This window comes from Gavia stellata, chromosome Z, assembly GCF_030936135.1.
Source record: "Gavia stellata isolate bGavSte3 chromosome Z, bGavSte3.hap2, whole genome shotgun sequence".
In the NCBI taxonomy this organism is placed as follows: domain Eukaryota; kingdom Metazoa; phylum Chordata; class Aves; order Gaviiformes; family Gaviidae; genus Gavia; species Gavia stellata.
In genome coordinates, this window is record NC_082637.1 from 1851048 (window position 1) to 1879043 (window position 27996).

General features: G+C 43.6%; 3 protein-coding genes across 3 annotated transcripts in view; 2 read left to right on the plus strand and 1 right to left on the minus strand.

The window, feature by feature from the left end:
* Positions 1 to 146: 146 nt before the first annotated feature.
* STARD6 (StAR related lipid transfer domain containing 6) lies at positions 147 to 8210 on the plus strand. Its single transcript, XM_059834161.1, has 7 exons — positions 147 to 178; positions 1490 to 1583; positions 1734 to 1783; positions 4813 to 4939; positions 5931 to 6048; positions 7130 to 7223; positions 7557 to 8210. The coding sequence occupies exons 2-7, from the start codon at positions 1494 to 1496 to the stop codon at positions 7708 to 7710; spliced, it is 633 nt and encodes a 210-aa protein (XP_059690144.1). The 5' UTR covers positions 147 to 178; positions 1490 to 1493; the 3' UTR covers positions 7711 to 8210.
* A 602-nt stretch (positions 8211 to 8812) lies between these two features.
* Positions 8813 to 19256, minus strand: POLI (DNA polymerase iota). Its single transcript, XM_059833574.1, has 10 exons — positions 19224 to 19256; positions 18031 to 18156; positions 17148 to 17312; positions 16185 to 16337; positions 14947 to 15183; positions 14085 to 14263; positions 13721 to 13812; positions 12079 to 12212; positions 10828 to 11030; positions 8813 to 9705 (listed from the first exon to the last, which is right to left on the minus strand). Exons 2-10 carry the CDS (start codon positions 18065 to 18067, stop codon positions 8881 to 8883), a joined length of 2025 nt encoding a protein of 674 aa, XP_059689557.1. The 5' UTR covers positions 18068 to 18156; positions 19224 to 19256; the 3' UTR covers positions 8813 to 8880.
* Positions 19257 to 20601: 1345 nt separating this feature from the next.
* The window catches only part of MBD2 (methyl-CpG binding domain protein 2), a 41955-nt gene continuing 34560 nt past the window's right edge, over positions 20602 to 27996 (plus strand). The window contains exon 1 of the mRNA XM_059833915.1: positions 20602 to 20722. Coding sequence (XP_059689898.1) covers positions 20610 to 20722 — 113 coding nt within the window. The 5' untranslated portion in view covers positions 20602 to 20609. The remainder of the gene's footprint in view (positions 20723 to 27996) is intronic.

Below are 27996 nucleotides of genomic sequence, written 5' to 3' on the forward strand. Positions count from 1 at the left end.
GCGGCGCGCAGGCGCAGGGGCGGCCGCGCGGCCCTGCGGGAGTTGTAGTCGAAGCCGAGCGGCAGGCGCTGCCTTAGCCGGGACTACAGCTCCCGGCATGCCCTGCGCCGGCGCGGCGGGAAGGCGGGGCGGGGCGGGGCCGGGTGCAGCTTTCTCCGCTCCGTGCCGGGCCGCTGAGGTGAGCGTGAGTCGTTGCTGTCGCCTCCTCTTTTTCCTGCCCTGAGCCCCCGCTGGTGGGGCAGCCCCCCCACCGCTTCACCCGAGCCGCTGGCTCCGCGGGAGAGCGAGGAGGGAGGGGGGCGGGGGGCTGCGGGGTGGGTTATCCGCCGCCCCTCGCGGGGGTGGGCGCCGCGCCTCAGGGCCGCCTCCGCGCAGGACGGGGGTCCCGCCGGCCAGGCCTTCGGCTCCGCCGCGTGTTCGGCGCTCGGCTTCGCCTGTCAGCGCTCGCCGAGCTGGGCGGGGGGGCTGCGTATGCTGGTGGGCCCGGCCAGCCCACCGCTTCGCCGGAGACGCGGCGGATTCGTGCCCGGCTGAGGGTGTGGGCTGTGCCCTGCCCTGGCCCTGTGGGCTGTGCCCTGCCCTGGCCCTGTGGGATGTGCCCTGCCCTGGCCCTCGGCGGGCACCGCTCCTTCGGGGGCGCAAACTGAGCAGCTGGCTGAAGTCGGCAGGATGTCACTGAGGTAGCTCCGGAAAAATCTGTGCAACCCGTTACACGCGACAGCCCCGTAGAGGTTTAGGTGCGAAGTTAACTGTGTCAGAGACTGGTCCAGAAGTGTTCAGTGCTATTGGCCTGAGAACCACAGTTGATACCCTTATGAGGAAGAGCTCCCCGAGAGATACTGCATGTGTTGGGGGAAGGAGGGGTGGAGGGGTAGGGAGCTCCAGCAGGCAGGAGATGCCAGCGCTGGGGAGGGCTGGAAAGGGCTGGGTGGAGGGGGGCTTCTGCAGCCTTGCTGCTGCACTATTGCTAGAGCCAGGCCTCTCGCTTGCCAAAGAGTTTCCACAGTAGCACAGGCTGTAATGATCGTTGCATAAAGCTCTGCTCTAAGAAAAATCTCTCTTTGGTTGTTTGAGTCTCATGTGTTTTAACTGCACAAGTTGGCTACTAGTCTACTGACTTTAGCAAATCACGGCAGAACCAGCATCTCAGGGGATAAACTGTGTGAGCAGGGGAAGTTTTAACGTGGAGTAATGATGGATTTAGTATGGAGTGAATAGTGTGTCTGACTAGATGCTGTAATTCATTCTCAAGTTCTACACCAATGGCTACTTCTCAGTAGCCCAGACTGGAAGTCAATTACAAAATGTTGTTTAAATAAAGACTGTGTTTTTCTGAAATTGAATATGATTAATAAGAAGTTCATTTGATAGAAATGCTCAGCTAAGGTATACTAAAGCCTGTGGAAGGAATACAGGAATGAGCCCTGGTTTTTGCTCTTTAAGGAATGCTTTTATCATATACCAGTAAATTGCTTTTAAATCTTTACAGATAAATGGACTATAAGAAAATTGTGGAGGAAGTTTCAGAAAAAATTTTATCATACAGTCAAGATACTTCAGGATGGAGAGTGATAAAAGTTTCAGTAAGAAAATATTAATTAATATTGTTTATGAAGTTATTTTTATTAAATACATTTTGTTGCAAAAAGTATTTAAAACTGTTTTCCTTTAAAAATTAGTTGTCAACTCCTTGTCAACTGTTAAGTTTTTATTTTTCCTTTTTCTACTTTGAGAAAAATGTTACAGTTTCTTCAAAGCCTTCAAAAGAGTATGCAGGAAATATGTAAGTATTTACATTTTGTTTGTCATTGTAATGAATAACATCTTTTTCGAACAGTGACACCCAAGATTGAAATGGAAAAGTTAACCATGTTCTGTCATTCGTGAAAGTGTTAAGTTTTGTTAGCTGTAGAGAAGATTTTGCGCTGTGGTTACCCTGGGTCAGCAATAAGGCTGGAATACAAGAGATGGATTTCCCAAGCAATTTTCAAATGTGCTATGAAAATTAAATACTGTATAACACTTACTAATATGGGATAAGTAGATAATGGAGCCACAGTTTTGGCCTGAAGTTTGTGACTCTTCCTGGTGGAATATTCTCTTCAAGCCATTACATCTTATCAGCTGGGCTTCGCTTTTTACCCCTTCATACTTGTGAAATGACTGATACTCACACACGCAGACATGCTTACGCTCTCGCTTTACCTTATCTGTCCTTTGTACCTTTTTCTTTCCAGCACCTGAAACTGAACTAACTACACTGAGAATAAGAAGGTCATATAATCTCTCGAGCAGCAACTTCATCTGTCCTTCCTTCTCTTGAGTGATGAATTGCGGGCTGCTGTTAAGCAGCTAGATTTGGTCCAAAGGGTGGAGTTAGGTGAGGCAGACTAAGCTAATCTCAGATCTTGCTGTCACTGATAGACTTGGCTCTACTCTTTGCAGTCCTCCCCTCCTCTTCCCTACCCCTCTCCTGGCTCTGCAATCCTGCTTCTCATTTATGGTGGCTGTGGCACTCAGCTGACTGTTTACCAAGCTGATTCAGCTCATTAAACCAGGGGAAGGAAAAAAAAAAATCTCACTGAAGAGAAGTGTGCAGAAGCAAAGAGGACACTTGCAACGTGTCCTTAGCTTCTCTCTCTTTTTTTTTTAATGCCTAATGGGTATTAAATTATATTAAATGCCAATCTAGACAGATAGGCAGTAGAGAAAACTTGCTTTCAATGGGATGAGCACATTGTGATTAGAATCCAAAAGTCTTGCTTGGTTTTGTAATTATTTCGGAAGGTTTGAGCAAAGAACGTATTAATTACAGAAGACAATGCTATATCACTAGTATTACAAAAGAATTACTCTACAGTATTATAATGGAAAATAGCTGTAATATTTCATTAGAATATGTTAAAAGTACTGTTACCTTAATAAGAATTTGCATACTTTGTATGTGGCATAATTATTAAAATAAGATGAGAAATACAATACAGGTGGATGTGAAGGAGTGAGAGTTTGGTTGCTTAGAATTCATGAGAATGTGCCTGACTTTTCTGTGGAGGAAAAAAGATACGCTATAGTCTCAGTCAGGCACGAAGCCATTTTCAGTTGTACTCAGATCTGTATGTAGCAAGTCCTTTGCAGTTAGCCAAAGCATCGTCGTGCTTTCTGCCATTTGGTACAGGGAACCAGAATCTTTCATTCATTTGGTTTTGTACAAATCTTTGTCACATTAACAAGCAGTACTGGTCCATAGAATGTCATTTGTGAAGGAATACTAGCCGTTTCTAGGAGCAAAAGTATAGCTGTTGCATTTTCAGCTTGACATCGAATATTTATTAACTGCATATCGCAAATGCCAGTTTCTTTTTTAATTGGCAGGAGTATTAACAGTTTGCTTGACTTGCTAAAAGAAATCAGTATGGAATCTGGTAGTGAAAAGCAATAATAGAGGTCCTTGCTTCAGTCAGGTATTTTCAGCAGAGTTCAGGGAAGCATTAAGGTGATTGTTCAAGGCTGAATAGGATTTCATTTGGAATGGTCACCTAAGCTCAAGAAAGACAATGAGGTATGTATTTCAGTTTGTCTAAGATAGTGAGACTAGATTTGGTGAGCCAAGCAGTTTTACTTCCAGGCTTACTTCCTCTTTTTCCAGTGTTCCCAATGTAAAAACTGGAAATTGAGATTTTTCACAAGTATGCCTTTTCTTTTATTCTAGCAACAGTGTCTTTCAGAAGCCTTGCCTAGAAGAAGTCCTCCTGATTAACAACTCACACTGAGTTTAGGAAAGAAGATATTGCAGGATGCGGGCGAGAGCTGCTTAGGAGATTGGTAAACATCAGTTCATGGGAGTTATGGAAATAAAGGGTGTTTCCAAATATTAATATACTGGTTTTAACTGGTCCTACCACAGCTTACGTTAGCTGTTTTTGAGTAGGCATTAAAATGTTTTCCATTGCCATTGGACCTGCTGTAGCTAGTGGAGAAGCAAGTTTCTGGAGTAGTTATATACGCCCACACTGTGCTCACTCCACCAAAGCAGTAAGGGGTGACAAGAGTTGCTGCAGAGTGAAGAAAACACCCACGAGTTTACAGGGCCTCTGTGTTTGGGTTTGCACTTGGCTATCTTTGCTCTTTCTGACTTACACTCATGCATCGTCAGCATCTGTAAATCTGATTTCACGTTTCTTAAACTGCTTGCAAGCATAGTCTCCTTTGAGTTCATCTGCTGTTATGCAGCATCCTTCACCTTTGCGTTTAATTGCTGTTTGTGAGTGCTTACCATAGTGATTGACAGTTTCTCCAGGAACTAGGTGTGAGAACTATCAGTATTAGTGAGCAGTTCCCAGCATTACAGGAGTTTCCTATTTCCTTGTGCGAGGCCCCTCTTCCCCTTTATGAACTTTCCCTTGAACTCCTCAGAAGATTATGAACAAAAGTTGGAGAAGTGCCAGAATATGCTGGTTCATAAATACTGAGAAGATTTGCAATCGTTGTTGAAATGGATTGGAAGTATCTATATAGAAAAAATAAATTAATAGCTTAATTGCATATATTTAAATTAGCAGGTTCCTGTCTAATAGCTCACAAATAATTCATTTAAAATGTGTGGTGTCAAGAATGTAACGATCTCAAAAATCAGTTACAGAATAATAATTTTTATTACTACTTGAATTGTAATCAATCCATCAAGGACAATCACCTTTGTGTGCTTTATCTCATTATAGCCTGGCATCCCCAACTGCTGGATGCTTATTATTGTGTAACTTATTTTTCCAATTCATAAATGTGAATTAAATATCTGTTTTTTACACAATCTAGATACCGTGGAGAAGGGATAATTAAGGAAGTCCCTAGTAAAATTATTCCTTTTATGTATCTTCCTGAATATCGAAGCAAATGGGACAAAGCATTACAATCTTACAAGCTGTTAGAAAGGATTGACCAGGTAATATGATAATTTAATACAAAGATTTTATTTTAACTCTTTCTGCATTGAATTATGGTGACTAAAAAGACCTCTACTGGGACGAAAAAAGCTCTCAATGCAAAATACATTCTGGGTTGGTAAAAACTTCGAAACCTGCTGCTTATGTGAAATGGGTATGAAATGTGTCCCTCCCCGTAGGAGTTAAATATTTATTGTGAAATAAATGTCCTCACGTGTGCCAAGAATTCAGTCCATGGGAAACAACAGAAGTCTCCATCAAGAGTAGGGTGAGACATAATCACAACAGAACGTAGGGAAAGCTTCCCTCTCACAGTGAGCATGGTTTACACAAATTAAAAAAGTCACCAAAGTCAAGGGCAGCATGGAAACTGAACTGGTGCTGTACTAGTACTGTGAAATACTGCATGTTCTGAATTCCAGTTGTTTGGGGCTTTGTCTCAGGCACTCTGGAAACCCAGAACTCGGAATTCCTATGAAGACTATCAGTTCTGTGTTAGCTGGTTTTGATCTCTCTCTTTCCTCTGCCTGGATCTGCTAGAGTTGGTCAGATGTTAGGATGTGGTGGTACGTCCAGCCATACCTTCTTTGCTTTTTTTGGGACTGATTTAGTTTAACAGATTATACAGCTTTGTCCGAGAACACAATGTGCCGTGTGTATTTTAATGTGTCTTTTAATGCAAACAGGATTCTAGTGCTGCTAAACATGGATACTAAATGTGCATGTTTTGAGTTTTTCCATGCAGAACCTATACTCCTGTCTCAAATCTTGGCCACAGGGAATGGCAGTGAATCCCTACCCTGTGTACTGGAAGATCCCTTTCATGGCCCTCATGTTAGTTCAGCACTAATTAGCTATGAGAACTGTCATCTTATGCTAAAAATAGGAATCCATTTTTGCCACATTCTCATTATTCAATGTGTAATGCTGCTTTGCCAATTAAATAAAACTTATATACTAATTCAAAAAATATCTTTTACTTACTTGTAGGACACTGGTATATACCACAGTGTAACACACAGTTACGGTATGGGACTGATTTCATCGAGAGATTTTGTTGACCTGCTGCATGTTAAAGCATACCCTGGTGATATCCTTACAACTAACTGTAAGTTGCATGTAATTAGTGCATGTTTTCATATTTTGGCTGCATTCTGGAAATCCTAAGGTGAATGGCTGTAGAGTAAATTCTGCAGCTTAATCGCAGTGTAGAGTACCTTGCTCCATGTGTGGTCTTACTGACGTTAACAGTCCCCTCCTGTTTATCCCCAAAACAAAGCTGGGTTTTTTTTAATACTGAAAAAACTAGCAAAATTGATCTTCAACAAAAATACTGTTCTTTGTTTAGTCTGCTATTATGCCTCTACTTGAAAAATTGAAAAAAAGTAGCATGAGGAAGCTAGAATTTGTTTTACTATAGAAATTCAGTGTTTATTTAAGAACACTTTTCTGTAGTTAGCTGGCTTCCTGACCAAATGCTACTTGCCTAGTATGCTATTCTCAGAGTGAACTTGCTAATTTGCTATTTGATTCTCTTCGAGTTTGGCTCCGTAAACTTAGAAAAATGTGAAATGATTAATATTAAAACTGCATGGCCAGCCTGGAAAATACCTCACTGCTACTTCATTTCTGTGCTGATCTTTTTCCTTTGTGTGGATCTTGGTACATGGCAGAAAACAACATTTTCATCTTGGAACTTTAGTGACCTATCAGTTTTCTTCAAGCCATACTCTTACAGTACTTTTATTATGCAAAAGTAATGGATAACTCAACAAAACAACCCCTCCTAACTACTACTGTGCGTGCAGCAGTTTCCTCATCTTCTCTGCAATTGCGTTTGCTAATTAATGACATCTGCTGACAAACTGACTTCTTTGTCCAGAACTAAGACATACCTCAACACTTAGGTATGTGTAATCACGTCTCAAGGATAATACTTTTGGGTGTACCTGCCCAAACAGCTATAGAAACTTCTACATGTAATGAGTTACTTGCACAAATATTTAATGTCCTTTAGGTGTTTTGCATACAGAATGGAATCACTAAACACATCAGTGACCATATTGAGAGATCTTGTACTACCCTACAGTATTTAGTTTGTTTTTAAAAGGTATTTTTGAGTCATATGATTGATGTATATAAACATAATGAATTTGATTCTGTTTTTTGTGTGTGGTGACTTACTCCAGCTGTCAGCGTGGAATACTCCAGTTGCCCTCCAACTCCCTCTTGTGTCCGAGGCTATAACAATCCCTGTGGATATGTGTGCTCACCTTTGTCTGAGTAAGTATTTAAAGCCCCCTTGTATTAGCATCTTTGGTTACTCGGTTGTCTTCTCTATACAAAGCCTAAAATTTACTTAACCACACAGCGTTTTTTTAAAGCTTTATTTAGACAGTTTTATTCTGGGGAAACTTGAGAGTTTTGTGCAGATCGGTTTTGTGACTCAGACTATCTTTTGAAACAGTTGAAACTTTTATACCTCCTAGACTTTTTTGTATTAGTAATTTCAACAGAGATGGACTATAAATTGTAAACAATTCTACATCTCAGTAAGTTTCCTAGCAAAACTACCAAGTGTTAACTAACTGAAGGATTTTGCTCCTTTCATCACAGGAATCCCCAGCATTCTAAGCTAGTTGTATTTATTCAGCCAGAACTAGGAGGAATGCTTCCCTCTTCTGTAGTGGAGACAGCATTACCTACTACTCTCATAAACTTAATCACTGAAACAAGAGCTGGACTGAAAGGCTTGAAAGACCATAATTAAATGTAAGTGGAAAATAATAAGCACTTAAGTCACATGTATCTTTTACTTGGATTCATTTTTAAAGTAGATCATGAAGCTTATTTTAATTGCGGTTTATGTAGAAATGTGTAAAGCTTAACTGTTATAATGGTGAATGCTGGTTTTCTCTGTTCTTGGGAATGATGCAAAAATTTACACTGAAGTGCCATCAAAGTACAGGGTGTCGCTTTCAGTGTAATCAGGTGATGTTTTGTAATAATTTTGCACTTTATATGCAGAGAATACATATATACACACACACGAGAATCTGGTGATATAAATTATAGCAATGTTAAAATACAGTAGTCAAATATTTTGCCATAGCTTTAAACACACTTTGATAAATTCTTACCTCAATTAATGTACTCTTGACTGAAACAAGCAAACATCTTATGTACTAGAGACTTTAAACGTGTATATTAACTATAAGTGTGCAAGTGTAATTAGCAACTATTTCACTGTTTTGGAATTAAGTATTTGAAGAAAAGCCTGATGAATTTGTATATAGCATCTCATTAAAAGCTGCTGTTTATACACAGAGTTGTTTGTCATTTTCTGAATCCTGAGCACCAAACCTAACCAATTTTTATATGCTGACTGATTTCCAGGAACAAGATGGTGATGTGATTAATTTGAAAGTAATGTTTCCCATTACCCCTTAGTATTTCTGGTACCTCTAGTTACAAGTTAGGAACTGCAGGAAATAGTGATAGCCATGTGAATAGCAATTTTCATTACAAATCACAGAAACGGTGGTGCAAATGAAACAATAGTGTGAATATTGCTTTCATCTTCTCTGTTCATTCCCCTCTGCAGTTGTTAGAAACAATTAACTGCATACGTAGTATAACTCAATAAAAATTAAAATAAAAATTCCTTCCCCCCCCAGTCAGTGTATTAAGGTATTAATAGTGAATACTAAAATATGTTTGTATACTGTAATATTTTTAGGACAACTAAAGATTCATCAGATAGATGTCAATTTGAAAGAAAGAAAAGTAAGACAGACTACTTAGAGTCAGTAGCAGGTTTTATGTCAAAAGTTGTCAAAATGTATTTAATATTCACATCTTTACAATTTACAGTAAAATTTTCATAACTAAAGTGCCTTCAAGTGCTGATTCTTATAGTGTCACTATTATGCAAAATGTTTCACTGTGGTTTAAAATATCTTAGCAAACTGTTAGACTGTGATAAACATGGTGCTGTATTCCTTCTTCCTTTATTTGTTTTAGGCTTTTCAGGGGGTTTATCCATAGAGGTCTTGGACACAGGTTTCTGATTCTTCCATTCAGCTAGTAGTTCTTCTTGCACATCTGCAGGTAGTTCATAAAAAGTCTTTGTGTCAACATTAGGAGGAAATACAATTCCTGCTTGCCTGCTGTAAGTTTTATCCTCAGAAAGTGTTTCAAAGGCCTGCTTATCTTTATCCAAGACATGGACACGCAGAACCTTTTGGCTGGCTCCACCTTCCAGAAACGACAGATCTCTCCCTCTGAAGTTCCGAGAGTCAGTAGGTTGTTGTTCCATACTGCCGGTTGTCAGTGCACTTCTGGGACACTCAGAAGAACAACTGGCCCTGGAGCTGTGTGCCAGAACAGCTGCAGCTTCGGGAGCTGATGTGAGATGTATACTGCACCCTGCAGCGTGCCTATCCCTGTTCAGTCCCTTAGAATTTGGGGAAGTGCTGTGTACCTCTTCTGCAAAACATACTGATGGCTGACCCAAAACAGTCTCAGTAGGCGTCGCTTCTGTTTTTTCAGAAATAATTTCTTTCTGAATATCTTCTGGAAGTTCCCTGAAGACTTCCTGGTCAATATCACCAGGAGACAAATGAAATGGGAAGTCAGGAATTCCTGCTTTTTTTGTATTGCTTTTCATTTCCTCTGAAAGTTTCCTCGTTTTTGTAGTTCCAGTTCTCTTGCGATTCTGGTTCCAAGAAGCACTTCCCTCACCTTGTGAGACATCTTCCACTTCCTGTAGCAAAAAATGTATGTAAAAGCATAAGTATGTTCTGTGTAATCTACTAGTTACCAAGCTCTATTTTACTAACAGCAAGTTCTTCAAGTTATTCCTTAACAGACAGTAATTTTTTTTCCCTTATGATGGGTAGTGGGTTTTTTTTAAATCTTATTTTCAAACATAGATCTTAAAAAGTACATACACATAGGAATCCTTTTCTTATTTTAAAGTAGCACATTCCTTGAAGTTACATTTTATTGCTTTAAAACTCTGCAAAGCTTTAGAATATGCGATATGATGTTATCCCTCATATTCCTGAGCAGCTGATAAACAGACAAGTTTATCAATACGCAAAATTGCTATGTCAAGACAGAAACAGTAAATTCATTACACAACATAATTTTGAAGTTACTAAGTTTTTGTATTATGTACTGAAAGCATCTTGTGGAAATATGCAGCAGCGTTCCCACAGAAAGCACCTACGCTGTCTAGCATATGCAACTGGGAGGCAGGAGACTTGTTCAATTCCGAGCAGGAATTGGAAACTCACTAGATCAGAAGCTAGTGGCCAATACAGAATTGAATCTTTGATTAATTTCTAGTCTGAACAGGGAGACTTGAGAATGCATAGGAAGGTAAATAATCACTGTGAAAGTATCCCAGTAAAAGCAACAAGGTAAACTATAAGCAACTTTAAGGAGATTATAGTCTAAGGTAAAAAAAGATGCTTCAGTATGACAATATCTGAGTAAGTGGCCTGTTGTTTCACAAATGCTAAATAAAGGGCAGATCTTGATGAATTTGGCTGTTCATTCCAGTAGTTGTTTTTTTAGAAGACATAAGTTTGGATTTCTCCCTTAGTGAATTCTGTTCTTTTCAGTTAAGGGGCTTGATTAACTAGCTGGCTGTCCCATTCAAGATAGTACTAAACATCTTTTAAGCAGCCTATCTAATGAAAAAAAGCAAACAAGTTACACCTGCTCAGAAGACTCCAAATTAATCCTCATTTTTACCAGGTGACTAAAACTTACAATCTTAAAAATTCCAAAGCAGTTAAGGTTTAAATCTATGTAATAAAGACAGAAATATCTCGGAACTTTCTTATCTGCAGATAGTTTTCAGTATCTCTGAGCTTACCCGGACACGTTTACCAGAGCCTGATGGTGGTGACATCTGCTTTAGATAGAAACCAATTGATCCTTTCTTGGTGCTGGGAAGATCTTTGAGGTTGGAGAAGCAGACGTTCAAAAGGGTAAGATGAAATGGTAGATCTACATCTATCATCTTTCGAAATAGTTTCATTAGTATATCAACCAACGGGGGTATAATGCTGCTGCTTTCTAAAAGAAAAAAGGTTGAAAAAAAGCAATGTATATAATCACGAGTAACTGACTGAATAAGATTGACTTAAATAGCAAAAGTACAAAGGCAAACACTGCTAAAGACTTCCAAAATAGTCTGTCCATATAGTCGTTAAGATGTTCATTCTGCTCTGTCAGGTATGTCCTGAACTGAATAGCTGACTATTTTTCCCCCCTCCAGTAAAAATGTGTAATTTCACGCCTGTGAAGATTACTTTATAGTATATGCTTAAGTTAGAAAAGAAGAATTACAGAATACAAGCCAAGCTGAATAGATACGAAAAATGATCTAATTTTACCAAAAAGGGCCTTTACAGGGCCACGAAGGTATATAACATTACCCCAACATTGGTAATAATAACATGGCTTATTGGAGTTTGCATGACTATATGAGCTGACAGTAATTGTTAGTCTCCTCCACTGTAGAAGTCCAGTAGCAATTTTTAAGTGAGAAGCTACATAGATTTTCAATAGCTTCTCTAGGACTGTGAGAAGTAATTCAGGAATTGAAGTCAGGGAACAGTGATTCTGTGTGCTAATACAGCAGTGATTCAGATTTATTTCCTCACCCCAATCTGAATGAAGTGTCAAATGAATTGCAATTGCTGGTTGGAAAGCTTAAGTCTGAGAAGGATGAGAGCCTTTCTGTTATTAATTTTCAGAGGTACATCAAAAAGACATTTTATTACATAATGAAACAGAGAACATAATTCAGATCCCTAACAGGGAAAAGCAGATTATTCGTCTGGGAAGCAGCCCCCAGTCACCCTTTCCCACCCCACCAAGAAATTTACTGCCAGGAATCCAACCAGGCTGGATTAAAACATGGTAGTAACATAGAAGTTATTCCTACAGTGAAGATCTATATATTTTTAGCGTATCTCATCAAGATACACCCATTACAAGTAATGGAAGAGTTTCCAAACATTAAGTGTAGGGAATATTCTCGTGACATTAAGTAACGGAACTTTACAGAAAAGTTAGGTGGTAGCAGCACAAAGTTGATGCTTTCAAAAATTTTGTTTACCTTTTCCAAGTTTCTGAATGAGATGAGGTGGAATAGGACACTGACGACTTTCCCGATTAAACCATTTATCGGTTGAAGAGAACTGGCGTATGGTCAGTCTTACTGTGTGGGGTTGTCTTCCATCTTTGTATATCCTATGGGGCATTAATGTGCACAAAGCAGTAAGTATTCCTACGAGTATTTTTCAGAGGGTCTACGGAAACTGTCACAGCAGCTAGGTTACAAAGTCAAATTAAGCATTACAGATCTTTCCCAACTTCTGGCTTTACTCCACTGATTATAAAGGGAACTTTGGGTCCTAGCTGGTTCCCTTAATTCCCCGTAAGTTAGAAATTCAATACAATGTGAATACTGCCTCCAAGAGTCTTCAACTGAAGTGAATGTGAAAATTAAGTGGGTCAGTCTGCAATACTGCCACGTTTCAATATTTAATACATTAAAAGTAGTATAGTCTTTGCAGTTATACCCTGTATAATCCTCAGCTTTTAGCTCTTCTTTTTGCTTTTAAAGGAAACATCCCCACTTTAGCAGCAAAACGTCAGCTGGCTTTTGGAAGAAGGGTAAGAAGCAAAGTTTGTAACTGTTTCTTTCCACCTCCAAAAGGCATGGAGTGGGTATTTTCCCTACAAAAAAAAGTTCTCAATTCTATATATTGTAAACAAGATAGGACAAACAGCCTCACTTTAAATTTTGTGATTACTGAGCAATGGCTGAGATATGGATAAAAGACTACTTGCCCACAATATTAATATAACTAAAATGGATATATGTATTGTGAGACTTGCATAGATGTGGGGACAGAAAAGCTTTAAGACTTGTAGATTATTTTAAGGCTTGGAAAGGCATGCAGAGAATATGAAAATAATTAGAGGAAAAAAAATAAAAATCAAGAACTAATGGGGGACACAAAGGCTATTCAGGACTGATGCAAAGAGGGTTTCAAAAATCAGAAGCTGAAGCATGGCATAACAGGAAACACAGTTCAGTGCTGCTAGAGTATTACTTCTTTATTAATTTGTTTTAAGTAAAGAGAGCCACAGGATAGAAAGGGAGGATAGGAAAGTCACAGTAGGCAAGACATGAGTAAATGGATCCTCTTGCTATGCTGGTGTTTTTGTCAAGTATCTTGGGCTTGTACACTGCCTGGATTCATAGGGAAGGGAAGGAGGAAGAAGTGAAAATGTTCTTTCAGACAGACAGAAAGATAAGCTGTGGAACAGCAGACATACATAAATGGTGATCGCTGAGGGTGTGGAAGTAGAGAAAGTCACTTACAGAAAGAGAAGGAAAACCTACGGTCCTTCACAGAGATTAGTGAAGATGCACTAAATACTGTGATGCACGACCAAAGCAAGGGAGAAGGATCAGCAAATGGAATATGCAAGTATCTTTATCAGAGAGGCTGCACGGGAATGGAGGGGCTGGCCGCTAGCCTGGGGGCAAGAGGAAAAGTGGGGCAATACAGCAGGACAATCCCTGAACTGAGAAAAAAAGGCCACAGGGGAAGTTGGAGAGGCAGGTGTTGTCCCTATAAATGCATTTTGCTGTTAGAAGAAATGTAGAGTATGAGACAAACCTAACATACGCTCCAAGTCCCTTCAGGTCACAATTTCAGTCAAAAAGAGCTACTGAAGACAGTCACCTGTCTAATAAGTTAGGAAGCAGTTCTTCAATTTTCTCTTTAACTTCTACTTCTGAGGAACATTTTTTAAAGGAATCTTCATCACTAAAGGACTAAAAAAAAGACCACATTAGTCCTTTCAATTTTATATTTACTTCAAAGTTCCAAAGAGGAAAAAAAGTATCACAATTAAGTGTGTAGAATTAACACCAGGCTATCTTTGACACTCAGAGCTCAACTGAATTTCAGGAGAATTACACATTAATTTGAGTTGTACTGGAGAACACATACAAAAGTGCATCATTTTGGGTAGTCCAGCAAAGCTGTATAAAACTATAAAGAGAAAAAAAATTGCTTTTAAAGTACTTCAGAACAATACTTGTACCTGAGGAGGGCCTGATGGAGTCACAGGGGAGTCATCTTCTCCGTAGCTGAGTTTTTGGATACGCTGAGCAATAGAAACACCTAGTTCTTTCTCTAACACAGGAGATGGGAATGCCTGGAGATCACACACATTCCTAACACCCAGCATTTCAAGACGTTTGGTAGTTTTGTAGCCAATGCCTAAATAAAATGTGGATTAAGAATACACAGAAAAGTGAAAGTATGTATATACATATATATAAATAATGCCGACCTGCGTAATACTGACAATTATTTTCACTACTGCAATGCAGGCTTTTCAGCACCATTTTTGGTGAGTTTCCATTCGAGTTTTAGAGTCTGCCATTAGAAAAGCTGTACTGGGACGCAGCAAAAGTCCGCCTGTGTCTGTACCGTACATCAGTGTTTCCTGGCCAACAGCACAGTGTCATGTAGAATAATTAGGAAAAGTACTTCCTCGGAGTATTCTATCAGGCTCCAATAGACTGTTTTAATAACTGTCAGTAGGTTTCCAGTTGGGAAGTTTAAAAAAGTTTTTATTTAAAACCTAGTATCAACCACAATGTTTGGGCTTCAATACAGATAAAATGAGATTTTAGTATTTTTGAAGGAATCTTGTAAAGTTCTACAACATGTTTATATCACAACTGAAAATTAAGAAAACCAAAGTCCTTTCATTCTTTCTGCTAAACAAAACTCAAAGAGCTAATGAAAAAAAAGAAAGGACCCTAAAGACATACCTACACACCCTGCTGCCTGCTTGCGAGAAGTAGATTTTTAAAATTATTTCTGCAATAATTTTTTCTTCTCATCTGAAGAGTTGCCAATACACTCTCCATCTATGCTCATAGCACCAGACTTACCAGGCACTTTTTGGATGTGATTAAGGCTGCGTATTAGATCTTGACAGCTTTCAGGCAGAAGAACTGTTTGCTGATTTGGTTTAAAGGTCCCAGACACTAGTTTAGACAGTAATTTGTTAGAGGCCACTCCTGCACAGCCTGTGAGGCCCAGCCTCGCATATATGGCTTCCCTGAACTCTTCTGCAATCTGAGATCCGATAACTAGTCTCACATGCATTGTATCATGCAAATTGATAGCTGCAAAGAAAAAGAAAGCAGTGTTCAGTATGTAAACAGCCACCTAGTTAGCTAATTCTCTAGATTTGGATTTTTTTTTTTTTTACATTGCATTAAAGCAGTACAAGAAAGTATGGTCTTATGGGTCAAGAGGTATTGCTGTGGCTTCTGTATCCAAGTCTGACCTCACTCCTGTCTCCCAAGAACCCTGGTAAAAGGGAGACTGCTGCTGTCTAAAACCAAGGGCATACTGTCCAGGAAGGATAATGTTTAGGGAGTATTTTAAATATAAAACACAATATATTAAGAGATGGCAAAGAAAAGATTCTTGTACCGATGTAACCAAAGTAGAGATTTACAAATCTTTAATTCAGAGGGTTGTCTTGCAGCTAAGCCTTTATTACTCACATGCAAATGCCAAGTGAGGAAAAGGACTATTCAGGCATTTCCCTCCTCTCCAGACCACATTCAAAGCCATTGCAATAGCTTAAAGTCCAGGACGAAAACAACCACTTTCCTTGCTACTGCATGAAATGAGTATCACGGCATAACTATTGCATTCACGTTTGACGATGTACGAAGCAGCTGCGTTAGCTACTTCAGTCTCAGTAAGTCTATTCCTGACCTAATGGCTATAGCAAAAACATACTGGGTTTTGGTTTTTGTTCGTTAAAAAAACTCATTCAATTTTGCCAATTGACAACAACATTCAAGCTGAAATAAAATTTTATGTCTTGCTACAGTAAAACTTCTTTAAAGAAAAAATAAAAGGACAATGAAAATCTGTTCTCCCAAGTTGTTGTACGTGCTTATCTACCACAGAGATTGATTTTCTCTACAATCTAATCGGCACGCTGATTAACATTTGTGATACACGTACTCTCAAATGCAGAAACAGAGCACAGAGCAATACAAGTTTGCAACTGTTCAGCTCTGGACAATACTTAGAAGCAGACAGGTACTTTGTACTGAACTTCACAAATGTTTACCGTATTTTTCAGCATGAAGAATGTTTAACTCACCTTGGTTGTTGTACACATGGCCAGACACGCAGGCTCTGGAACATCCACTTTGCTGTAGTTGGTTCAGTCTTTTCTCTACAATCTCTGTGATATCCACAAAATTTTCATCAAACCCCAGCCTTTCCACCAGTGGACAAAATTCCCCCAACAACTCTAGGAGGAAAAGATAACCAAAGATAATATGCACCCAACTAATAATGTGAGGTTTTCAAGTCTGCATCAATCCCCAGCTGATTTCCCATGGATTCAGGTAGGATGCTTGCATGAAGAGAAACTGTTCTCTTTCAGGTAAAATAATAAGGCACTTATTTTAGCAGAGGTGAAGAGGAGGAATATTTCTTCATCCCAGAACTACCTCTCTCATCTGCTTTTCTTCTCCCCAAATCTCTTCTTTCTTTCCTCATTTCTTTTTGAAATGATAGTTCTTAACCTCTGCAGTACTTTCTCTGAAGGAAATCTGTTTCCCAGCTAGGTGGGCTTTCATTCTTAAGTTGTTATTATTTCACCTGCTAACACTGCTAATGATAAAAGCAGTAATCAGTGGCGATGCTGGCGTATCATTTAATTAAGAGATACTGGAGAAGTTCACCCACTCAAAGGCTTCAGCATTCAGTCCTCCATTGCTTCCCATTTAAAAATATATTACCACAGCCAGTAGTTAAGTAAGAAAAATTGTTCCTGAAGAACTACATGGGCATAACCCCAACACAGCATACAGATCCCGTATAACATCACTGTGATACATTTATCGTGCCTGGCCCAGACTGCAACCAAGTCTAATAGCTTATTTTATGAAATACTGACATTGTACAACTGTAAGTATTATCACCATGGTATGAGGCTCTTTCTAGTAAGAACTTCTAGAGCAGGAAAATGTTAGTATACTATGGCACACACGTGCATGTGCACACAGAGTTTAACAGAAAGTGTTTGTCCTCTACTGAAAAATTGTTAATTTTGTACCTGTAACCTTGTATGACATTTCCCTGTATGGAGTTAGATCTTCTCCATTAACCAGTATCAGCTGAGGACACTTCTCTTTAGCATCCTTGACAGACATCAATTTCTTAACTCCAAGTTTTCTGGCTTCATAGTTACCGGTAACTACGATGGATTTCTGTTGCACACCTAAAAATAAAGGTTAAATGTTTTTTAACGTTTAGGTTTCTTGGTACTTCACAGAGGACCTCAGTACTTTCATGCCACTGCAAAGTCTGCAAAGCATACGCTTTGATCAGAACGCAACATCAGAGAACAAGCAAACAAACCAACACGAGAGTGTTATTTTACAAGACAATGAGAAGGACAGATCTCTTGATTTAGACAGTAAGAATGTTTTAAAACCTTATAGAAATTTTTTCCCATTGTAATATCGCTCTTAATTTTGGGCCTTTTCAGGCGATCTTCCCCATGAAAGTGCTCTTGATGTAATAGTTATTTTACGATGTACTTTCTCCACTGATCGTAGACGCTACTGACTGCCTCACATTCATTCTGAACTTCTGGATGGAATAAAGCGTGCTTTAAGCGTGACCGTGTCAAAAGGCTCAGGGTCCTCTGTGGAGCTCAGCCCTCCCTATGCCCGTGTACGTTATAAACCAGCTTCAACCCCCAGAACTGCTCAGACACGTTGGCCAGTGCCTGTACTTGTACATGAGAGGATTTATTAATCTTGTAGTCACGGCTACACGGAGTCTAGACTGCACCTTGCTCACTCTGGATGTGGTTAGAGCTCTGGTGTGACTGCCTGTATCTCACCACACAGGCATGTCCGTCGTTTATTCATGTCCTGTTTCTTCTGCCTGAATACACATAATCCCCAAATTAACAGCAAAGTAACTCATACCTAAAGGCTTGTCTCTTAATTCAGGATTACGGATCATTTCTACTTGTGCATAGAAGCAGTCCAAGTCAATGTGCACAATCACTCTGCATGCTGTGCTTCTTGCTGATACAGACTTGCTGTGGCCTGCTGCAAGGAAAGTAAATGAACAGATTAAAAATTACGAGCCACCTTACATGTGATGTAACCATTTTTTAAAAATTAATCCATACTAATAAACCGATATTACAAGAAGAATATAAAATATACAAGTTTTATACTACTTCTAGCGGTGCATTAATTCTAGGATTACTTAGGAGCGCAAGTCATCCATAGCAACTCGTCTTACTACTAAATACTGCCGTTTTCGGAGGGTCGGTTGTGTTTGTTTTTCACTGAACCATTTTAGAACACTGCTTTACTGATACATATCCTCTCACAGCGGAACACTGAGACTTCTTTTTAAGATATTTTTCTAAAATAATCTGTCTTTAACTCTGCTAAGATAGCTTTATCGGATATCCACCTTCCCCAGGGGTGGCCAATGAAGATGGCAAATCACCATCCGACAAACAGCAAACCCTGCTGTGAAAGCAAACCCGCCAAGTTAAAAAAAGCAAAAGAAAATTGAAAAAAAAAAAAAGGCTTTTATTTCTCTAAGTTGAAAATAACCCCAAGTGGTTGATAGAGTCCAAGCGAAACCCTGGTCCATTTGTGTATGCTGTTTTGGGGGCGGTGGGGGTGGTGTTTTTAATGCCTACCGAGGTCTCTTGTTCTAAGCGGAGAAGCGAAGTGGGTACCAGCAGGCTGACAGAAATGATGAAAAAAGCGGAAGGCAGGGCCACGGCTGCCGAGGAGAGGCTCTCCCCTCCGCACGGCTCCCAGAAGGAGCTCGCGTTTGTTTCCCCCGGGCGGCAGGGACCCGGTTCGGGCTCGGACGCCCCCCCCGCAGCTCCTGCCTTTTCATCCCGGCGGGGCGACTCCGCCTTCCCCGCCCCACGCGTGTGCCCGAGCCGCGGAGCCCCTGCCCGGGGAAGACCGCAGCGCTTCAGAGCGGAGCGGGCCGCGCTCGGTCCCGCGCCAGACTGCGGCCACCCGTGGGAGAGGGCGGGGGTCACGGCGGGACGCGGGCTCCGGTCCGCGGCGGCCGCCGCCGTTCCCCTCTGCAGCCGGCGCCATTGCTGCCCGCCCCGCCACCGCCCGGGGCCCGCGCTCACACGGGCGAAGCCAGTCCTCCTCGTCCTCCTCCGTGGGCGGCGGGAAGGGCTCCATGCCGCCTTAGGGCTGACTCATCCGCCGCCGCAGAGCCGCTCCCTGCAACGGCCGCCGCCGCCGGGGACGGCCGCGCTCCCGCAGCTCCCTTCGCGCTGCGCCCGCCCCGCGGAGGAGGCGGCCGCACGGCCGCGCCGCGCAGGTCCTAGCGCCGCGGCGGGGGCGGCGGGTGAGGGCCGGGGCCTCCGCCGGACGCCTGCAGGCTGCGAGGCCGCCGAACCCGGCCCCGGCGCCCTGGGGGACCCCGCGGGAGGGCGGCCGGCTCCGAGGAGCGCGCGGGGCCGGGAGAGCGGGGGCACGGGGCCCTCCTGAGGAGAGACGTGGGGACGCAGCCCTTCGGTTGTGCCCTGTGGGCTTTGCGCTGTGGCGGCGGGGCCGCCGAGAAGCGGTGGCTCCGTTACGGGACTGCCGGGTGTCCGACGGGGGAGTTCGTGGTGCGAAGTCAGCGTCGTGCTGCGGGAAACCGCCCCGCGCTCGGCAGAGCCGGCGGGTCCCGGGAGCGAGCGGGAGGGCAGCGGCCCGCGGCCGGGACCGCTGAGGGCTGTCGGCCCGGTGAGGGGAAGGCGTCGTGGTGGTCGGAGCGTAGAGGACACGAATAAACTGAACGTGGGGGATCCAGGGAAGTGTTTTGTTCATGGACACTTCGGAGGAGAAAATGGGGGAGTTCAGGTTCATGGTGGAGCAGGTCTGTCGGCGCCCCGCTCCTGACGGGCTCTGATGCCGCAGCACGTCCCCACACCGGCCCCGACAGCCGCCGAGCACCGCTCTCCCTCACGCTGGGGGACAAGTGGGACGTGACGGACGGTTTCCTCCAGCCCCCGCCGGCGCGGTTCCGCTCCGGGGTTCCTCCAGCCTCCGCCGCCGGAGAGCCCCAGCCCTCCCGGGGCAGCTCCCTCTCGCAGGACGTCCTCAGGCGCCCGAAAGATAGATGCCGGCGACGGCAGCCCGTGCCCCTGCCCGCTCCGGCGCCGGCACCGCCGCGACCGCTCTGTCCCGCCTACGGCGCTCTCTATGGTCGGCGGGGTTGGCCGCTCTGGCCCTTCTAGGCCGCGCCGCGCCCCGCTCGGAGGGCCGCTGACACGGATTCCGGGGCTCGGCCGCGGAAGCGGGCGCCGGGCGAGCGCTCCGCTGGCTGCGCGCGCAGCCCGCGCTCCTGGCGCCGAGCAGCGCGCCGCGGCCGCCATCGCCAGGGGGTCCCGGCCCCGGCCGTGTCCGGGAACAATAAAGCTCTTGTTGCGAGCGCCGGGGGCTGGGCGCCGGGCGAGCCCCTTCCCCTCCCGTCTCTCCTCCTCCTCCGCCGCCGCCGCCGCCTGGGGCCCTGCGCCCGGTGCATGGAGAAGCAGGGCAGGATGGACTGCCCCGCGCTGCCCCCGGGCTGGAAGAAGGAAGAGGTGATCCGCAAGTCGGGCCTCAGCGCCGGCAAGAGCGATGTCTACTACTTCAGGTACGTGCCGGCGGGGCCACCCGGCTCGTGACAGTCCGCTCCCCCGGCGGGACGGGGCCGGCCCGGGCAGGGAGCGGCGGCAGCGCTCCTCCGGCCCCCCCGGCCCCGCACCCCGGCGCCGCCACCTGCTCCCCGAGCTCCCCCCTGTCAGGGGCGGCGGGGAGGGTCGGGACCGGTCCCGGTCCCCTCCCGCCGCCCGCCTGTCAGGGGCCGCGGGGAGTCCCGCTCCCCTCCCGCCGGCCCGCCTGTCAGAGGGCCGGTCCCCGCCTGTCGCCCGCCTGTCAGGGAGGCGCCGCTCGCCTCCCGCCGCCGCTCGCCTGCCGGGGGGCGGCTGAGGGGCTCGGTCCGCTCCCGCCGCCCGCCTGTCAGGGGCCGGTGGGAGGACGGGGCCGGTTCCCGCACGCCGCCGCCCGCCTGTCAGAGGGCCGGTGCCCTGCCGCCACGGCCCGCCTGTCAGGGGGGTGAGGCCGGTGCCCTGCCGCCATGGCTCCCCTGTCAGGGGGGTGAGGCCAGTGCCCTGCCGCCACGGCTCCCCTGTCAGGGGGGTGAGGCCGGTGCCCTGCCGCCACGGCTCCCCTGTCAGGGGGGTGAGGCCGGTGCCCTGCCGCCATGGCTCCCCTGTCAGGGGGGTGAGGCCGGTGCCCTGCCGCCATGGCTCCCCTGTCAGGGGGGTGAGGCCGGTGCCCTGCCGCCGCCTCCTGTCAGGGGCCGCTGCGTGGACGGGGCCGGTCCTCTCCCGCCGCCGCCCTCCTGACGGGGGGAGCGGCCCTCACGGCCATGCTGGGGAGAGCGCCGGTGCCGGGAGAGGAGGGGGCGGACGGGCGTCTCTCCTCGGGCAGCGCCCCGACGCAGCCCAGCCCCGGGGGAGGCGGCGGCGGGGGGGATCGGTTGGCCGCCGCCTGCGGGGGCCGTGGGCGCAGGACAGCGGCTCCCGCCGGCGGCGTGGGGGGCCCCGGGGAGAGGCGCCCGCAGGGCGGGCTGGAGGCCAGGCCCCCCCCGCCGGAGCTCCTCCTGCCGCGTGTGCAGGAGCCCCGGGCAGCCGGCCGTGCCCCTAGCCCGGGAGGAGCCGCCGGCTGTCTGTAGCGATGCTCCATCGTTCCCTGCCACCGCAGGCGACTGCCAGCCCAGGGCTGGCTGGCTGCAGCGCTGACAGCTGGGCAGCTAGCAGGGCTTGTAAGGAGCCCCTCAGCCCGGTTTTCCTTTGGGAGAGGAGTGCTAGTGCTGCTGCATGCTGGCCCGTGACAGCCCTCCCGAGCCTAGCTTTTCAGAAGAGCGGGAACAGCCTAAAGAGCAACCCCCCCGGCATTTAAACTAAGTCGGAGTTGCCATAATCTGTACCCAAGCCGTCCTACCAAAATAGTTAGGTCATTGGTGGGGGACACACACACCACACTGAATTAATTAGGAAGCTTACCATTAGTAACAACAGTCGAAATTTTAGCAAAGTTAAAAGCATGCCAAGATTGGAGAAGTCTTGCCACTGCTACATGTTCTCATTGTTACTGCACAGGTTATAGTAAAACCAAGAGAAGCAACAGCAACCTAATTTTGTTTCACCCTCCTGCTTGCTTTCAGAAACTGAAAAGAGAGTTCTTTTCTCAAGGCAGAAAGCAAATAAATTCTGAAGTCTTGCTCTTAGGCCATGCTTCTGTAAGTCCAGCCTGCTGCACAGCAGAGGAAGCTGTCTTCTGCAACGGCTAACCTCTTACCCACAGCACCTCTATTTATAGCTCTATATGCATCTGATGAACCACACCTGAAACCTCTCCCTAACATCGCAGGCCTAGCAGTCTCCTTTTGTTGCAGTGAATGGACTCAGTCTTTCTGCTGCCCGGCTGGAGGAGTGAGAAGTCATGCTTGCTCCCCCTCAGATACCAGCTAATGGAAAAGTCGGTTTCTGTCGGTGTTGAATATGGCATCATTTGACCCATGACGTGTTGCTGCTAAAGAGAATTAAATGTCTGACAAAAGGATCACTAGCTGTGGAGGAGGAATGTTGATTTTTCGTGAGCTTTTTGAATGAATCCGGTTGAAAACTTTTTTAGACAAGTTCTGGTTTTGTCTTACCGCCTTTGTCTGACTTGCGCTCCCAACCGTATGCTAATATTGCAGCAGATGATTGGGTAGCATCTGGCATCACTGTCTATCTCTTTGCATCTGCCTTTCCTTTCTGCGGTGCTGCCTCGTGAAGCCTGTCTGAATGATTGCGCTTGAGTCTACAGTCTGAATCCTGTTTTCTGGATGGGTCCTGGTTTTCTGCAGATTGCTAAACTGAACTTTCTGCATAGGATTGTTCTTTCCAGAATTAAATGCCAGACTTTTCTCAAGCCAGACAGTCACTGCTGACTGTGTTGGAATATGTAGAAGGCCCAAGTAACTTCAGCTATTTGCTTAAAATGACCTTTTGTAAAAACCTTTGAGTTTAGCCACATGTCTGTCCCATCAGAATGTAGGGGTGTCAGATCCTTAATTAAACTATGAAAACATGAGAAAAATGTAGTAAGTTCTAATGTTTCCAGGTTTTAGTTTTTGCTTTGCAAAGAATGATATGTAACCTCATTAAGTTCATTAAGGCACCTTAGTTAGCTGACTGAAAACCTGAGGTTTATGTTTTTATGATTTCTTAAGGCTAGAAAAACCCCCAAAAGGGATTGGACAAAGCTTCATTTACTGTGATGGTCTAAATAATAACAGTAATTAAGAACAACTCTTGCAAGATTAATACATGTTGCAATCTACCTTATTTGCATTTTGAAACTTGCTTGTTTCAGGACTGCTTTATGGTATTTTAACCCGTCACGCGTTAGGAAGATGTGAACCAGTTGCTCAGATAGAGTAAAACACTTCCAGCAGTTTCTGGTAGGATGTTTTTTGCCCCTCTTCACATATATCCATGAGTCTTCTGACCTTCCTGATTATCCTAAAAAAGCTATTAAAAGAGGGGTGTGGTGGAAATACTTCACAAATACCGTACTAGATCAAAACACAGCTTTTGAGGTTAGCTCCTTCTGCGTAATGATCTGAGCCTTCATCCTTCAGATTTTGCCGCTGCTGTTGCTTAAAACTCTGTTAAGAAACTCTTTAACACAATTTTTGTTGAAGATGCAAGACTGTAATCTGCTCATCACTGACTCTAGAATTCTGTCTTTTTAATGTGGGAAAGTGGTAGGAATAAATGTTTCAAATTTTAGGATGCCTTCCAGCATGGTTAGCAGTGATGCAGATCTTCTGCCAAACAACCGCAAAATTGAAACTAAAAACTTACCAGGCAACTCATAGCTTAGAGTTTGTTGATTTCACTGCAGATTACAGGTTTGGAAAAATAACTAGTCATTTATGTCTAGAGAAATAACTTCTGTTCAGTAACAGGAGTACTTCTGCACAACCAAAGTGAAACAAATAAAAAATGTTTTTATGGCTGCAGGCAGGACTGGCATAGGAAATGTCTCTTTTTTTTCTTTTTTTTTTCCCTTTTCATTCTGTTATAGCTATGAGGCAGATTTCAGCACTGCTATATTTAAAACAAATGAAAATCTGTTTTGATCCAGTAAGTAGAGTAGGCCAGATACATTCAAAAGAGTTATGTCACTCTAGCTCTGTTGAGAAGAAAAAAAAAAAGGATGTTAATAAATGCTACGTTGTTAAAATATGTAGTTGGATACAAAATGGGTTTTGGTTTGTGTGCCTTATACAGACTAATATTCCCTAAAAGCCTGCATCGTCAGGATTTGGCACGACCGCTTAAAGACCAATACCACCCTTTTTTGGCAACTGTACGACAATCACGAACATGTACTTTGCATTTTAAGTCTGTACATCTTCAGAATAACTCACTTAAACTTCCAACTGCTTAATTTTATACAAACAGCCAGAAGAAATAGTTTTCCATGTGTGATTTGAGGATAGTAGGCTTGTACAGGTGACACCAGAGGCCTGGCTTGGCTTACAGAATCCTTGTTAATGGTGATGGAGAAAAATGTAATTCTTCTGGAGCCGAGTTTGAGGGAGGAGAGGATTACTATATTTAGTAATATAAACTTATTTGATCTAGGGAATAGTGCATTAAAAATGATGATACTGAATGTAGGACAAATGCAAAACCAGCACAGCATTCTCAAAATAAATGCTTGGTTTAGACTTTAATCCACACATCAGGTAACTTCCTGGAAGGCTGTACGTGCAATAGGTCTGGTGTGCGCTGCCCGTAGCGTGAGTATTGTAGTGAATACAGATGTTCTGTCTCGCGCGCAAGGAATATTCACAGTGACAATGGTCCGGATTGAAGTAAAGAAGAAGGTTACGATGGTGCTGTGACAAAACAGTGTTCTTTTGAATCAGTTTGAGATACGTAGCAACTGCCAGGAATATACAAGATCTTTTCTAGTTTAAAGAAGGTAGGAATTATCTTAATGACTGTCTTGTCCATACTATAAAGTGAACGGTCAACTTACAGCAAAGGCAAGCTGGAAAGTAATTTTTGTTCATCCTCAAGACGAAGAAGTCCCCTTTCTGAATGGCTTGTCTGTCTTCGCTACGAAGCCCTTTACAATGTCCTCCCCATACCTGCAGAGTGATAATCTGAGAGTATTCTTTCACTTTGTCTACAGACAGGATATTACATTTAAGGCTATAGAGCTGATTTTTCTTTTAAATCAAGCTTCTGTGCTTGTATGAACCATATTTCCAATTTGTCGTAACTGTTGTTATCTTATTGTAATCAAAGTTATCTGAGAAACTGTACCTACACAAAGAGCATTTTTAAGTGACTCTCCTAGTAGTAACCTATTTATGTAAGGCCCAATACTGTAGTAAATTGGCATCATGATTTTTTTAAAGTATTATTTATTCAGTGTACTATGAGGTAGGGGGTGCTGCTGTCCTGTCGAAAGACTCAGTCATGCTTCAGAAGTCCTGCAAAAGTCTGAGTAAAGTGGGAACTTTGAACATGGGTATCTCAGCTTCTGCTTTCTTTACCCCTTCTTTTGTCGGTAAAATCCCTTTAGTATATATAACCCCCTAGAGCGTTTACCTGTTGAAAAATGTTTCTTAAACTCTGGCATGAAATTACTTCTTTCATAGCAGCAGCAAGTTAATATTCTGTTTTGATGCATTTGTTCTTTGTGGGAAAAAAGCAAGCAAGAACTACTCTACTTTTTTTCTGGTGGAGATTAAAAAAGCCAAGTGGTTGACATTGCTTTCAGGGGATTCTAATAGGCTGTTAAGGTTAACTACAAAAGCTTTTCCAGTATAGGTGTACCCATGGGGCAAACAGACATCCCTTTGAAGTTTGTTTTGTGGTTTGACAGTAAGATAAATCCCAAAGAGTTTCCAGTGACAGCAGCATTAGTTTAATTCTGTACTTTTTTTTGCCCCCTCCCCTTTTTTTTTTTTAGGGAGACCTTTACCTTTATCTTTAAAAGCAAGCAAGTCACGACTTCCCGAGTGATGCTCAATTGTGCTTATGTTATACATAGCCTTACTGGCTTTTTTGTTTCCAAAGGTCATTAGAGTATGGAACAAGTCCTATTAGTGAGGTCTAAATTTTGAGAAGGTACTTCACCTTCTGTGCAGGAAAAAAAAAATGGCTGCCATTAGCTGCTTGTTCATTTCTCAGTGCTGCTCCTATTATATCTTTTTTCTGCAGTGCACCCACTTCAGGGGCTGGCTGGCCTTCGCTGAGAATTGTCAGTTGCCATCTTGTTCTTCTCATCTCTTCTGAAAGTCTGCATCTTTTCTCCTTCAGTGCTCATGCCTGAGCATAACTTGAAAACCAACCCAAGGCCAATGATAACAGCAGACAAATTACCCCAAGTTTTCTTGTGTAGGCTTTCTCTGATCAAGTTTAGGTTTTAGCTTGAATATTTTGTCTGCCTTTTGTTCTGCCTGTTGGAAGAATGTAAAAAAGAAGTTTAAGTGGAATGGGTGTTACTTTGTATTTCCATGGCTCAATTACTTGCATTGATCTCTGAAAATGCATGGTAACAATCTCCCCTACATAAGTTTGGGGCAGCGTGGGGAATGCTGATTGAACCATGCTGGCTAGTAGGGTCTTAGTAGGTAAAATAAAATTATTTTCTTTATAGACTGAATTCATCCCTGTACTGAGTGATAATAATGATTATTACGAAGTCATAGTGGTAACTCTGACTTCATTTTACGGGGGCACAATGAGTCAGTCCTCTGTGCCAGCAAAGGAGCTTATCAGGTTGTTTAGGAAACATAGAAGCGGATTCTGATAAATGAATCCAAAATATTTCCAGAAATAGAAGATTAAATAACAATCTGGAAATTAACATTTTACAGTTTATTGGTCTCAATTGCTGTTGGTTATTTAGTGTGCTGGTATAAACTATATGTACTATTGTGTAAAAAATGCATTTTTGTTGCAGGTGAAATTAGATACCAAATGCTGAACTCCTCTGAAGGCATGAAAATGTATTATGTTTTGCCATTCGTGTAGTGACTACCAAATCTTTGAATGTCTTAAAGTGTGTGTTTGAATATTTGCAAACAAATCTTTGAGGAAAGATATTGCCAACAATTGCAAAGCAGTTTTTATATCCTGGTGAACAAATCTGTCATGTTCCCTTAGAGGTCAGCTACCTAGGAGGCTTTAGTCAGCAGCTGTCCAATATTAGGTTCCCTTGAACATAAGATCAAACAACTAATTTTATTGTGGGATTTCTGTGGTCTTATTTATTATTACACTGTGAAATGCTCGGATATATTTTCAGTCTCCTTAGTTTCCTGGACTTCATTCCTAACCTGTGAAAGGGAGTGATTGGTAGAAATACTTTGCCTCTGTTAGGTAGCCAAATTAAGATGTCTTTAATTGCCTTTTCAAAAGTCTTCAGCATTTTTCTTCCTCTTCATTGGTGTGTGGCTCTAGGTCAGACTACAGCCTGCCAGATGGGATCCTGAGAAAACAGGAACTGTGCAACTGCTGGCCACCTTGGGATAGGTGGTGTGACTGATTTGTTTAGACTGACCCTGCAGTGCTGTAGTAGAGGGTGTAAATACTAAATTAAGGGAATGAATTGTAGTTTTAATAGCCATGAGGTCACACCTTCTCTTTCTTCAGTTTCTTACCATTTTAGCCACTGCTGCAAAACTGTGAAGCTAGAGCTGCTTTGAAAAGCAAGACATTTTAAACTTGGAGAAGACAGCATGTTTTCCCTGTTAGCATCTGCTGTTGGAGCATCTAGCTTGCCGTGGTTGAAATTTTACTCAAAAATCTGTTTGATGGGGAGGGCCAGCAAGCACAAACTCAAAAT